Source organism: Agelaius tricolor, unplaced genomic scaffold, assembly GCF_023055355.1.
Source record: "Agelaius tricolor isolate 1412-34295 unplaced genomic scaffold, bAgeTri1.0.p SCAF_7, whole genome shotgun sequence".
In the NCBI taxonomy this organism is placed as follows: Eukaryota; Metazoa; Chordata; class Aves; order Passeriformes; family Icteridae; genus Agelaius; species Agelaius tricolor.
The window spans coordinates 25170291-25183742 of NW_027269267.1; the positions used below are offsets into that span (position 1 = coordinate 25170291).

Here is a 13452-nt window from a genome sequence, read left to right on the forward strand (position 1 = left end):
GGCCAGCATTTTTAGGGGAATGTTCCCTCAAGGAGCACTTCTCTCATGCCCTTACTGCCATGTGGTCTACATTAAAGTCAGGTTATTTCAAAAATACTTTACTTTCAATGTTGATTAAAGGAGCTGGGATGCAACACTTGAGAAGTTACTGCCTATAAGATGTCATTCATGAGAGCAGTTCAACTGTTTGAGTTGTTTCTCAGCAAAGTCAGGAGTGACCACCTCCATTCACTTCCCACAGGGTGATGCTATCAGAGGTTTCCCTGGGGATCCTGGTTATCCAGGTGAATTAGGCCCAAAGGGCTTTCCAGGAGAAGCAGGCCTGCCAGGTGAAGGATTTCCTGGTCCAAAAGGCTTCCGGGGTCCTCCAGGTGACCAAGGACAAGCTGGAATCCCAGGATCTCCAGGTCTGCCTGGTCTGCCAGGGGAGCCTGGCCAACTAGGTAAGAGACACAACTCTGTCCTACATCAGAGCCATGGGAGATCAGCACTGAGTTGTGTGCAGCATTTATCCAGCACACTGTTGAAAAGGGACAGCTTGGTGGGGGTTATGCGGGGTAAAAGGAAATGCTGGTATTGTCCAGAAATCTTAAAAAAGGAGATACTTCAGAAGTCCCAGTAGTTTCTTGTCAGGTTTTGAAATGATTTAATGTGTTAGTGCCAGCAAGTAACATTTTTCAGCTTTCAAGCAGTTGGAGGCAATGGAGCAATGTCCTGCCATTGGAAATCCCACAGGTGGTTTTCTCTGATTTTTCCCATCCAACATAATCTTTTAATTTACCAGAGAAAATCATGTTTCCACCCTTCAGAGCTCCTCATAGCATTTCTGCAGCTTTTCAAGTCCCTTCCAAGTGTAGCAGTGCCTGGGCTACATTCAGAAGGGCTCAAGCTCAGAGCTTTATTCCTCCACTTTGAGAAGCCTGGCAGAATATTAAAGCTAAAGCAAGCATATGCCAGCCTTACACAGTGCATGGGACAGCCTCCTAACATGGCCAGGATAGGTTTTAGGCCTGGATCTAATCAACGTGTGGATAGTGTGGATAGTAGATTTGTGTGGTATGTGTGCATAATACACAAGAGAATACATTATCTGCTGGTTTTATAGGCATTTTGGTTAGAATTGAGAACATTTTTGTCTTTTTGCAATTTTTCTCCTTTAGATAATAACTGTGTTTTCTAATTCTTTGCTCACAGACTGTGGGCAGGTCATTGAAGACTTTCCTAGAGGAGATGGAACCGAACCAATATGGTCAGGTACTGTACATACAAATGCCTTCAATATCTTTTCAGTATTACACTGCTTTTATGGATTGATACTTTCTTCTGAGAACTGCTTTGGATGCTCTTGGCTGTAAACTGTTTGAACTTTAGGTCACAAATAACTATGCATATAGTCTATGTAGCTCTAAACTAAATTAATCAAATTGAACATTTTTTAAATTATTGCACTTTTGGCTCTATTCAGAAATTTTTTATTTCATCACTCCTGAGTGTTTATTGTATGATTACTGTGCAATCTATAAAAACAGTACCAGAAATTAGGTGCCCAAGAAAATTTTAGCAATTTTTTGGAAGAAGAACTTTGAATGAAGATTTGCAGTGCAATGTGACATATGAGAAAAAACCCTTAGATTTTTACCAAAATTAACTTGATTGCTTCACAGGTATAAACCACCCATAGGGAAACAAAGCATTTCTCTTATTCTGAAAAATGCAGTAGACTGGACTACCCTTTCTGTGCTGGTCCAACTGGACCTGCCACCATAACCCCTGTAAAACAGGCAGAAGAGCAGCTCTTGGGGTGGAGATCAGCTTGAGTGCTCCCCTGAAAGTGCCACACGTAGCAAACTTTTTTTTTTTTAAATGAAGAATAAAATTTCTTTTCAAATTAGGAGTTTGCTTGTTAATTTCCTTCACCTGTTTTAATGAAACTGTCTCAACTGCAGGCCCAGAGACATGGAGAAACAGTATAGGAGCACATATAGTGTGACTAACTTGTTTTTTTTATTTGCAGGTGCAGGCTGTGTAAGGCCACCAAAGGGATCCCAAGGAAAGCCAGGATTGCCAGGGGCCACAGGTAATGTTTTGCCTTTACCCATATTGGGTTTCCCACATACACTGCATTTGAAGGGTATCTCGCCATATCAGTTATAACTGAGCCTTAGCAGACAGCAAGTTTTAGAAATTACTTTGGAAAACAGCATGAACCTGACCCTGCCAGAGAGATCTAAGCAGTGAGCAGCCCAGGTGACTTCACATTCCTGAACTACTTGCCTTTGCTAATGAGTGCCAGCCACAAAGCAGAAGGCAGAAAGGACAGCCTGTTTGCTATTCTCCACATGCAAGTGAGAGTATACAGAGTCTACAGGTTCAGTGCTAGAGAGTGTGCTGAGCGCTCAGAGCTGACTGCACACCTCACAATGCAAATAAATGCTGTCCTCTGAGAGCAGGGTGATGAAAGGATTTGATGGAGGACTATGACAGATCCTTCTCACTGTTCCTCTTCAAGTTATGTACAGAGTTCCTTCAGCAAGTGTGAGCCCAGAGCCTGTGGTGCCCCTCAGTGTCTGGGCCAGGCTGACCCCAACACGGCCAATCTGTCTGAAGCCACACACTCCTGCCTTGCAGAGCTGGTCCCTCCTAGCCCAAAGGGCCCATCTGGTCATCCTGGGCCTCCCCACCACTGGGGGTTCCCCATCTCTGAGCTGTGTTTGTTCTCCTTCCTGCAAAGGGCCCTGCAGGGGATTATAAACACCCCTCCTCCTTTAAACAAAAAGGGGACCCGTGGATGTGACAGTTTTGTCAGAGAGAGAGAAGCCAGATAAACTTTCCCAGGAATTGTTCTGGAGTTTTGAGAAGGCTGAGAGAAAGACTTAAAACAATCCTGCAGCTGGTGTTTTGAACAGTTGTTTTCTCATAAGATATTTACCAAAGGGTGTCTTCTTAATAAGGCAATGGTGTGACGGGGTGTTGATCAAATGACCAATCAGGTCCACCTGTATCAGGATGGTGTATAAAAGAATGGGTTTGTAATAAACTCAGATTTGCCTTCTGAAGAGACCTAGAGTCTATATGACACATCACCCCTGTTCTTGACTCAATAGTGACAAACCTCCTTCCAAGAGGAGAGGACAGAGCCTGAGGGACTGTGTGAGATGGAATTGAGACACATGGGCAGGGTGTGTTGGGTGGTCATTATGACTGACCTTGAAGGGAAAATGTCTGACCAGCACTGATAGTTCCTATGAACTTATGTACTCCCAGCCTAAGCAATAAAACTGTTTTTCAATAAATCCTTATCACGAGCTGTAAAGACACTGACAAAAAACATAGCTGGGTCCTTCAGATTTTGGTAAAGGTAAAATTCTTGATGCATCTGTTTCTGTGCTTTAACCAAGTTTAGAGATCTGGAGTATAAATTTCAAGAATTTTAAGGTCGAGCTCTTTTTTTTTTTTTTCAGCACAAGGTTTACTATGACATACATAGATTCATTAATTGATTTATCATAGATTAATGCATCTTAAAAGGAAAAATTTTATCTCTGTTGAAAGATTATCTGTGTTTCCTTAGTCCTGGTGCCTACGTTTGTTGGTAGGATCATGGCTTCTTGTTTTCTTTGCGATATTTGTAGTTTTTTTTCTGAATATGATTTGTTTATTTTCATTCATATGAGCTTGAAAGTTTTTCTTTCAGTGAGTACAGTCAGATTTAACTCCCAACTGTAAGACTGCTGTAACACAAGTGATGCTGTTTCATGTGTTTTACATTTTCTATTCTTGGCTAGCTCTTTAACAGATCTTTCTCTGCCTTTGTTAGCTTACATGCTTTAGTAATTTTAAGACTTGTTTTTTTTAAGACTTGTTTTTCATCCTCTCTCTCCAAAATCTGGGAAGGGCCCCTTGCAGAGCCCCTTGCAGAGCCCAGTGCAGAACTCTGTAGCTGCCTTTCAATCAGTTCCAGAGGCAGTTCTTCAATCAGAAGCCTGGGAGGAAAAGGACACATTTGCACAGCTTCTTTTTGCCATAGCTGTGTCAGTTGAGTTGTCTGGAGCATCATTTACCCACATTGGCCAAACCAACACAAAAGCACCAGCACCTCCTTTACACCATTTTCATTGTCTGCTTGGAGTGATGGGGTTTGCCCACAAGATTTCCCATTCTGCCCAGCCAGCATGGAGCTCCTCTGTAGACAGTCAGGTCTCTCAGTGTCCTAGGTGTTCATGGCACACAGTGTATCAAGCAAGGAGCTGTCTTTATAGCCTGCCATCCTCATGTCCTTGTGTTCCTTTGAGATTCCTGGCAACACACACAAACATCTGGGTTATTCAGGAGTCTCAAAGTCTACACAATTGCTGTTGAATAAAATTTTTAGGCTGTTTTCTGTCTCAAACAACTAAAATACTTGCAAACCAAACATTACATTTCCAAAATAAAACCTTTTTTCATGCTGCTGTTTGGCACGTATTATCACCAGCTAACATCATGTATTGACTTACTGAAATATGTGGTAAGCAGTGGACATATTCTTCCTCTGCACCTTCTTTCTCTCACATGGCTTTTTAATTAGTGCAATACTGAACAGAGTTAATGAAAGCCAGTTATTGCAGATGGGAAACAAGACCAAGATGCCATTTGGGTAAGAGGCACATGGGAGTTTTTCATTGAGACCTGAAAGCCTAAGATTTTCCTTTTGATTTCTTTATGAGAAGTTACTTTTTGTAAAAGGGAGAGAAAAAATTGTCCTGTACAGCACTGAAGAGTCCTGTACAGCACAGTGAAATATTATGCACACTGTATTGGCTGGTTATGTGCACCTTATTTCTCATTATTTAAAATGTTTCCTGCTCCACTTCACAAATGATAGTCAAAACAACAAATAATCATGGTTAAATAACATAAATTTCAGAAAACTGAAGTGGAAGAAAGTATCAAAATCCAAGTGATATTTTCCTTGGTTTGTCATAGTTATGGATGGAGAGGAACTTGCTTTCAGTAATGAATAAATGAGTTGTAATTCATGGTGATGCTAAGCAACAACTTTTTAAATGTTAAAGCATGTTGTTGACCTTCAAGCCGGAGCTGGGAACTTATAAAGTTCAAAGTGCTGGGGAGCATAGTGGAACAAAGCATTTCCCAGGAATTATTTTCAAAGAACTTTACCAAAAATCTTGATCTTGTAATACAGTGGATTAACAAGACTCATGTAATAAAACTATTGCATGGAAAAAAATATGTAATTTTATAAACATAACAAAGGAATGCTACAAAATGCTTGCAGGTTTTGAGATGTTAAAAAACAGTAATATTTGCCCTTACTCAAATGTCAAACACTGTATCACAAGGAAAGGAGGTATCATTTTAGCTGTCAGGAGAAGAATCAGTATGAACAAGAGGTCAGTGCCTGAAGAACTGGCACACCTTTTTTTTTTCAGGGCACATCCTTTCTTTTACTAGGAAATCTCTAGACCTGTAATGTTACAAATATAGTAAGTAGGCTAGTTAATTTGTATTCATTTTGAGGGATTATTAGATCTAACCTTTAACCTTACATTTCTTGGTTATCTAAGCCAGTCTGCTCTTGTTCTGTGATCAGTTTAGCAGGAAAAGGAAAATTTTTTTCCTCCTACAGCATCTCATCTGTGCCCATTTCTGTGAACACTCTTTTTTGACATTGCCTTTTGACCTTAATCTAAAAGCCTTAATTTACAAAATATTGAAAATCTCCAAAAGTCTGTGAAACCAATTATCTTTACCCTAGTAGTCTCCATATCATTAGTCTTTAAGTCAGGTTAATCCATGTTTGTAAAAGCACTTAACCTAGATTTTTGGTTTGGGATCTTGAATACTTCTAAAGAGCCACTGTATAGCCCCATTAATTATTTTTTAAAGATTTCAGTTTTGCATTTAGAAACACATCATGATGATACTTACTACTACCTTTTTTTATATTATATGCACATTTCTGTTTTGTTTGTTCAGATAACACTTTCATACTTTCTTTTATATAATTTAGGTGCAAAAGGTGCAAGAGGATTCCCAGGTGATCCAGGTCCAATGGGTTTTCCAGGGCTAAATGGTACACGAGGTGATCCAGGTCGGGAAGGATTCCCAGGTCCTCCAGGTATCTTGAAATAATTAGTCATTCTTTATGTACTTTTGACCTTTTACTGAAGTCACTTTAACACAAATACTTGATTCTAGGTACATTTTCACTTATCTTCCCTTCTACATTGACTCAGTAAGCCAGTAGACAAAAATATTACTTTTCAAATCCAGAAGTATTTCTTGCAACTTCCATAGTGATGAAAAAATTTGTAGATGCCAACCTTTTACAATCTGCTTTATTGTTCAAAATTATAAATGTGACAGTAAAAATTCATTAAATTCTCATAAAGAAATTCAATAACAAGATATTTTAGATTCCAAGTGCATTTTACTCATAATGATGATGAAGAAAGGAAGAAAATAATAGTATTAGTACTTCCATTTAATTCTTTCCAACATTAGTATAAATGATGGAATGGATGGAGTGTGTGTGCCACTGCACACATAATTAATTCAGTGGCATGCACATATAAGCTGCGGTGGGTGTGTATGTTCACAAATCATCAGTCAATCCATCAGGAATTACAGGAATTACCTCCAGAAACTACCACTTCCCTGTGGTTGACCAAGTTTATTTGGTCAGAGAAATGGGTAATGAGTTGTTTGGGGCTTTTTCTGTACCCCATTACAGAAGCCATTGATGCAACTTAATTTATGAGCTCTCTGGAAATTTTTTTGAGAGATCTGATTTCAAAGTCCTAAATCCTCGCAGATTCTGAAGGGCTGCAAAGTTTCCCAAATCCAGTGCCAGGTGGTGCTTTGCCCTCAGGCAGCACATGGCCTGACAGTGTTCTCTGGACTCATCTACAGCATCTGTAGTAGCAACAGAGAAAGCAAAAGAAGAGCTGGTGCATGTCCTGCTGCATCCTGATGCATCAAGGGATGCATCATACAACATGGCTCTGTGCAGCATAGGGCAGGACCATGAACCTCTATCTCCCCTGGTAAGCTCCACAGAGTGCTCTGATTGCTAAATTAGGGCTCCCAAATGGCTCCCAGGCTGCAGGGAGCAATCCCTTGCAGTTTTCCATGCTATCTTTCACCAATGCTTGGGCTTAACTTTCAGTCTAGCTCCAGTTTTCCAGTGCACAAGAAGCCTTTACCTTGTCATTTGTGGTGATGGGAACATCATGTTGGCATATCTAGGATTTGAACTCCAACATTTGTAGTGAACTCTGTGATGCCTAGTTCCTGTTTTATTTATAGGTTTCACTGGACCCAGGGGAGACAGAGGCCCAAATGGGCTACCTGGACTGCAGGGACACCCAGGCCTTACAGGAAAATCTGGAGCTCCAGGAGCACCAGGACCGAAGGGCCTTCCTGGTGACGTTTTTGGAGCAGCAGCAGGGGCCCAAGGGGATGTCGGCCTCCCTGGCTTGCCAGGGCTGAAAGGTGCACCAGGAGATCAAGGAGTACCAGGAACTAGAGGTAACAGCTTCTCCTAATAAAGAAAGGTTTGCCTAAGAGTTGATACAAATGCAGCCAAATTGTAGGGATGTGAGAGCAGGAAGAGACCATGTTAGGATGCGTCAGAGGTACTGATGACCTCACTATCCATGCCCAGTGCCTGATGATCTCCCAGTCTTTCCACTTCTGTGGCAGCTGTTGCCAACATGCCTGGCTCCTCTGAACACTTTCTGGAGATCCATTGCTTATGTTCAGCTGTCCTTCACACTGCTCCACATGAAATCAACTACAGGAGGATAACAGGGAACCAGATTTTGCTCATCTTTGTTGCTTTCAGATGTACTGCTAATTTTTTTCCCTTTAGTTAAGGGAATGGTGGTGTTGCTATTATTCTCAATTTTCATTTACACACAGCAATAATAATGAGATTTTTCACCAGAAATGTTTGGGTATTGCATGGCTTTGCTGATCAGCATATTGCAATAGTGCTGGATTTGTAAATTTTAGCTAAGGCGACATAGAGTTAGGTAACTGCTAATAAGCTATTTTGCCTTGACAGTTTTTGGGCACTCACAAATAAGAAAAAGATAATATTATATACTTATTTATAACTTCAGGGTGTTCATTTTCGTTTGTTATGTCACAGACCATAAAAAATATCCTAAAATCCCTGCAGAAAACAGAGTTTCTCCACAAAATCCGATTTTTTCACTCTCTCAACTCTATGAAGGACTTTGAAAAGCACATGTGGGAATTTAGCATACCCTGCTACACAGTTTCTATTGCATTTGGACCCATAATTAAATTTAGGACTGCTGATTACCCCCATTCCCCTGTATGGAACTGAGAAAGGAGTAGTAATTGTATGACTAGCTCGAAGCAAGGTTTATCACAGGAACTAGTTTTGGATATCCTTCTCATGATTTTTGATGAAAATAAAAGAAGAGCATCATCTTCTCAGAGGTATTTGAAGTGAGGAGAGCTGGTTTCAGCTGCAGTAGAGCCCCAGAGTAGGGATGAAAGCAGCTCTGTGGACTTTAAAAAGTTTGAGAAAAGGCAGAAAAAATCACTAACATCACTGATGAGGGGAAGAAGTCCAATTTAGTTTAAAAAAAAATAATGTTGTGTGACTTTGCACCCTCTTTGTAAGCATTTTTGTAGAACTAAGTTTTCAATAGGAAAAAATACAATGAAAATAAAAAGCAGTACTAGTTTGTCTATTCTTGATTTATTTTACAGTTCTGACAGAATGGCTTCAGATAGCATGTGAATTTTTCTACAAGTATGATTTTTTTTAATTTAACATGAAGTGACTAGGGATTCCTTTATACCACCTTTGCCACTTCACTCAGAATAGCAACTAAAGCCTGTATGCTGTTGTTGAGAAAACCCACTTTAAATGACCACAGTTATAAAGCTCTTTTAACTACAGTCAAGCCAATGGACCTACGCTCATGTAAAACCTGAAGAAAGAGAAGGAGATCCACTTGACCTGGATTTTAAATGCCATGTACTATTTGTATGCTGCTGCTTCTCCAATCTGAATGAAAAGCAGGCATTATCTTTTTAAAACTTAACACCCTCTTTACTGGTTTATGGTAGAGTCATAATTTTTCACCCAGTGCATGTAGTCAAAATTAGGGCCTTTTTGCTTAGGAATTTGTATCAGTCTTACAGAAATGCCTTGTAACAACCTTACATGAAAATTTTTAAACAATAATACAGATCCCATCATCTGCCTTAAATGTTACTTTTCCTGCTTATAAAATTTTAGAAAAAATACATAGCATTATTTCAGTGGTTTAGTCAGCTGCTTGATTCAGTTGTTACTAATATATATGTGACAGAGAGATCAGGAATAACAGAACTATTGGGATTAAAATAGAAAGATTGGGATTAAAACTGAAAGAGACCTGCATGTATATCCACATGGTCTCAAAACGTTCATTTGAAATAATCAATCAATCTATCTGATTGCAAATATTGAGATCATTGGTGGTAACATCAATTATTTTAAATCTAAAGACCCATCCTTTAATTTGCTTTTCCTGTTGTCATTGAATTTTCAAAGGCAAAACACACCCTGGAAGCTGAGGATGTACACAGAAGAAATATATAAAAACATGTTCTCTGCATATGATGCTCTCTAATGCATAATTTTGGTCTTTTAGGAGCGGATGGTAGCCCAGGTTTGCCAGGACCCAAAGGAGATCCCGGGCCACAAGGTCTCCCTGGTTTGATGGGATTACCAGGAACACCAGGAACACATGGATTCCCAGGTCCACCAGGAAACCGTGGGCCAGATGGTGGCCCTGGCTCTCAAGGACCTCTCGGTGAGGAAGTAGCGCAGTCCTGTGTCATTCCTCTTGCTAGTCCTCTGTAGCAGGGCAACTGTAAGGTTTCCACAGCAGAGAGTTTAAGTTTGGGGATGATCTTCTCAGGCAGAGCTGCTGCTTTTCTTTCTGTAGCCACCTACCAAGTCAGGCAGACTGGAAAAAGAAAGCCACCAAATGAGTGTAGGCTTATGGAAAAGGGGCTTGATTCTTGAATTAAAGAGGAGGGGAAGGTCCTGTTGCAAGTGGGTATGGAACCAAACTGATAGTGAGGCTGGTTCATGTTGATGAGCTAGTTTATCTTTACAATCATTTCTGCAATTCTTTGATTAAAAAAATCCTGATTTCCCCGCTTCAATATGAAGTTGATAGAATGGCAGTTTTCTCCCTCTTGAGCTACCTTGTATGAAATCATCATCTATGTCCAAACCTTTTTTACCCTCCCTGTTCTCATGTTTACACAACAGGTCCACCTGGTGCTAGGGGAGAAGATGGTGAGCAAGGTTTTCCTGGCCCCGTGGGACTGAAGGGTCTGTCTGGTGACAAAGGTGACATGGGTCACACAGGACTGCCAGGTATACGTGGTGTGACTGGTCCCCCTGGCATAAGTGGAATGGATGGCTTTCCAGGAGATAAAGGTGAGCTCTGGACTGCTTCTTTTAAAGCAGTGGTTGATTAAAGCTTTTCTGTGCAGACATGAACCAAACATATTCTCTGCTGGTCTCCCCCTATTTAAAAGAGTAGATTTAGGGTGATGTGCCTAATATATTCCAAAATCATTGTCTATTTTCCCCTATGTTGAGCTTGGTACAGTGCTAGCTTGTGATATGCAGCCCTATTTAGAAGAGCAATGGCTGTTTTATTTCTCATTTTAAAAAATACACAGTATTTACTGTTTTCTCTCTAAAAGTCTTACCTTCGTCCTAGTCCCGTTGGTTCTCAGTGAAATTTAAGAGATGCTTCCCCACACATTGGCTTTAAAGTTTCTTAAAGCTGGGAGCTGTGAACTGAGCAATGCTAGACACAAGACCTCAATGGTGACTTCAGGACACTGATGTTATGTTGAGAATGTGAGATTCTCACCTACCAGCCACAAGAAAACACATATGTGTAATGCACATTGCCTACACCACACAGGGAGTTTCAACAGGGTTAAACTCCATATGAAGCCAAGTGGAGCACAAATCATGCTTAAAAATGCATGTTGCAATTCCATCAGTTGCAAAGACAGGACAAGACTAGCTCTGAGATCAGCTCTCATTTGAGACAAATTAAGATCTGTTTGTTAGCATTATCCATGAAAAACAGCATTCTCTTGTTTAGAAAAGAGAAATAGGAAATTTTTGTGAGAAAGGACCAGCCAGTCCTAGACCCGTGATTTGTATCTCTACGTGTAGACCAGGCTGACTACAAGCCTTATGTGGAACTAGGTAGGTGTCTCAAGCCCATCTCTAGGAGAGGGGTTCTACTGATCTCTCAGAAGAATGCAGTAAGTTCTGGTCATCTCCACAGCACCTCTTCTTGGCCACTTGAGGCAGGTTTGTGTACTCCTGAGAGTACACTACCTCAGGAGCTCTACTACCTCTTAGAGAGCTTGGGTGCCTGCTCCAGACCCACAGATTGCTGTAGGCATCAAGGCACCCAAATAATAGGTACTGCTGCACTGAAGTTTTCATACCATTTTAGTCATGTGTTGTTGGTTCATATTTACTTAATTTGCAGAAATCTGAGTGAAGTAACACTTCTCTTCCCCTTCTTTCTTAAAGGCTTGAAAGGTTCACCTGGCATTGATGGTTTCAAAGGCATGACAGGCCTAAAAGGAAGACCAGGCATCAAGGGAATCAAAGGAGAATTTGGCCCGCTTGGGGCTCAGGGAGATAAAGGCTCACAGGGTGCACGTGGCTTCAAAGGTATTTGCTTATGGGTGGTACTAGTGTGTTTGCTCTTCACATCTGCAGAACTATTTTACAAAGAAGACACATTTTTCACATGTTAAATTTAGCTCAAGACATTCCTCCACCTATTTCACACATGGGCCTCTGGCCAAGAGGCCTGGATTTTAGACTCAGGGAAAGGTTACTTCTTTACACACTTAAGGCTGGAGACAAATATCTTATTATTCATCTGAACTCAGATAGTGGCACCCCTGGACACGTGCAGAAGTCAAGAGAGCATTTTCCCAGGAAGCATAAGATGTTTCAGGGAGAATATTTAGATTTTTCTCCAGTTGCACTGTAAAGACAGTTAAATATTCAGAAAAACAGGCAATTGAGTAGTTAAAATTACATAGTTAAAAGTCACAAACATTATTAAAAACTTAAAAGTCACAAACATTCAGCTGGTATTATTGTTGGCGAAATGAAAACTGTAACTCAGTCCTCTTTTGATTACACACAATTGCCTTTAAATAAATGTTTTGCCACAAGACTAAAATGGTCTTTCTAGGATTGGTATTTTTTACAAAAGTGTCTGCAATTCAGAAGCTGCAGAGCAGTGATCCCAGGAACAGTCTCAGCAAAAAACATATGTGAAAAAGCCCCTGTGAAGTGCAACTACACTTCTTGTTGAAGAAATGTGAGACAGTGCATAATCTCAGGAGACAAGTCTGGGTTACTGGCCTATCTCTGCACCCCACAAAGAACCAAGACAGTCATGGAGTCTGTATGGATCCCTTCTTCTGGACATTATTTACTGATATCACCCAATAAAGTCAAGAAAATGAACACTATAGCTGATAACAAATCCAAACACTTTCTTTTGCCCAAGGCTTTTTGATTGAGAATTTCCTTTGCATTAGAACTAAACTACTTTTCTGTGCTTTCTCATTTATGCTTCTTGGGTTTTTTAATAAACCATGATTTTGGGGCTTTTTTTATAAAAACATGATTCCTAGCTGATCTGCTGAGAGATAAATTATCTATCACAGAGGAGGCTGGGTCCAACTCCCAGGATTTTATGTACAAAAGTTTAACTCAGTTTTCATGTTTTCTTAAGCGTGATTCTTGCACTGCCACGTTGTATTGACACGTTACTTTTCATGCAAGTAGATTTTCTGTAGCTTGTGCAAGGTCATTCCTTTTTCCTAATTTACTCCTCTGTTCACTTTTTCTGACCATGCTGCTGACTAGCATTTTGTAACGTGGTTGGGCTTTTTACCCCTTAGGTGACCGTGGGGATCAAGGCCCCCCAGGAGACCCTCCAAAGCTCATGCCCAGCATGATGATGGAAGTTAAAGGTGAAAAAGGAGATGTTGGAGAAAGGGGCACAAAGGGATTCTTTGGCTTAAAAGGTCAGTGGTCATAGTAAAACAAGGCAAGCACATTCAGAACTCCCATTTAGTGCTTTTTCTCAGCTACCAAGTTAAATATTCCCTGCTCATTGTACCACGTGGCTGCAGCCTCCCCAGCAAGGTCTCTGACAGCAGAAAGTGAACTCCTGGATGCATTTCACAGAGTCACCCCCAAGGAAAACTTTGAGGGATGATGTGGGTGTGGGTGGGTGTATGTGTGTGTGTTGACTTATACAGCACATTGTGGTGCAATGTTTCAAGAAGAAGATAGTAGGAAAACTAGTAGCAGGAAACCTTCTTACACACAAGCCTGCATGT

General features: G+C 40.6%; 1 protein-coding gene across 2 annotated transcripts in view; it reads left to right on the forward strand.

Annotated features, from left to right (window-relative positions):
• The window catches only part of COL4A2 (collagen type IV alpha 2 chain), a 142283-nt gene that overhangs the window by 111994 nt on the left and 16837 nt on the right, over positions 1-13452 (forward strand). For both annotated transcript variants that reach the window (XM_071430597.1, XM_071430598.1), the window contains exons 25-33: positions 242-443; positions 1195-1254; positions 2015-2077; positions 6014-6121; positions 7312-7533; positions 9684-9845; positions 10313-10483; positions 11612-11755; positions 13009-13134. In XM_071430597.1, the coding sequence (XP_071286698.1) occupies positions 242-443; positions 1195-1254; positions 2015-2077; positions 6014-6121; positions 7312-7533; positions 9684-9845; positions 10313-10483; positions 11612-11755; positions 13009-13134 (1258 nt within the window). The remainder of the gene's footprint in view (positions 1-241; positions 444-1194; positions 1255-2014; positions 2078-6013; positions 6122-7311; positions 7534-9683; positions 9846-10312; positions 10484-11611; positions 11756-13008; positions 13135-13452) is intronic.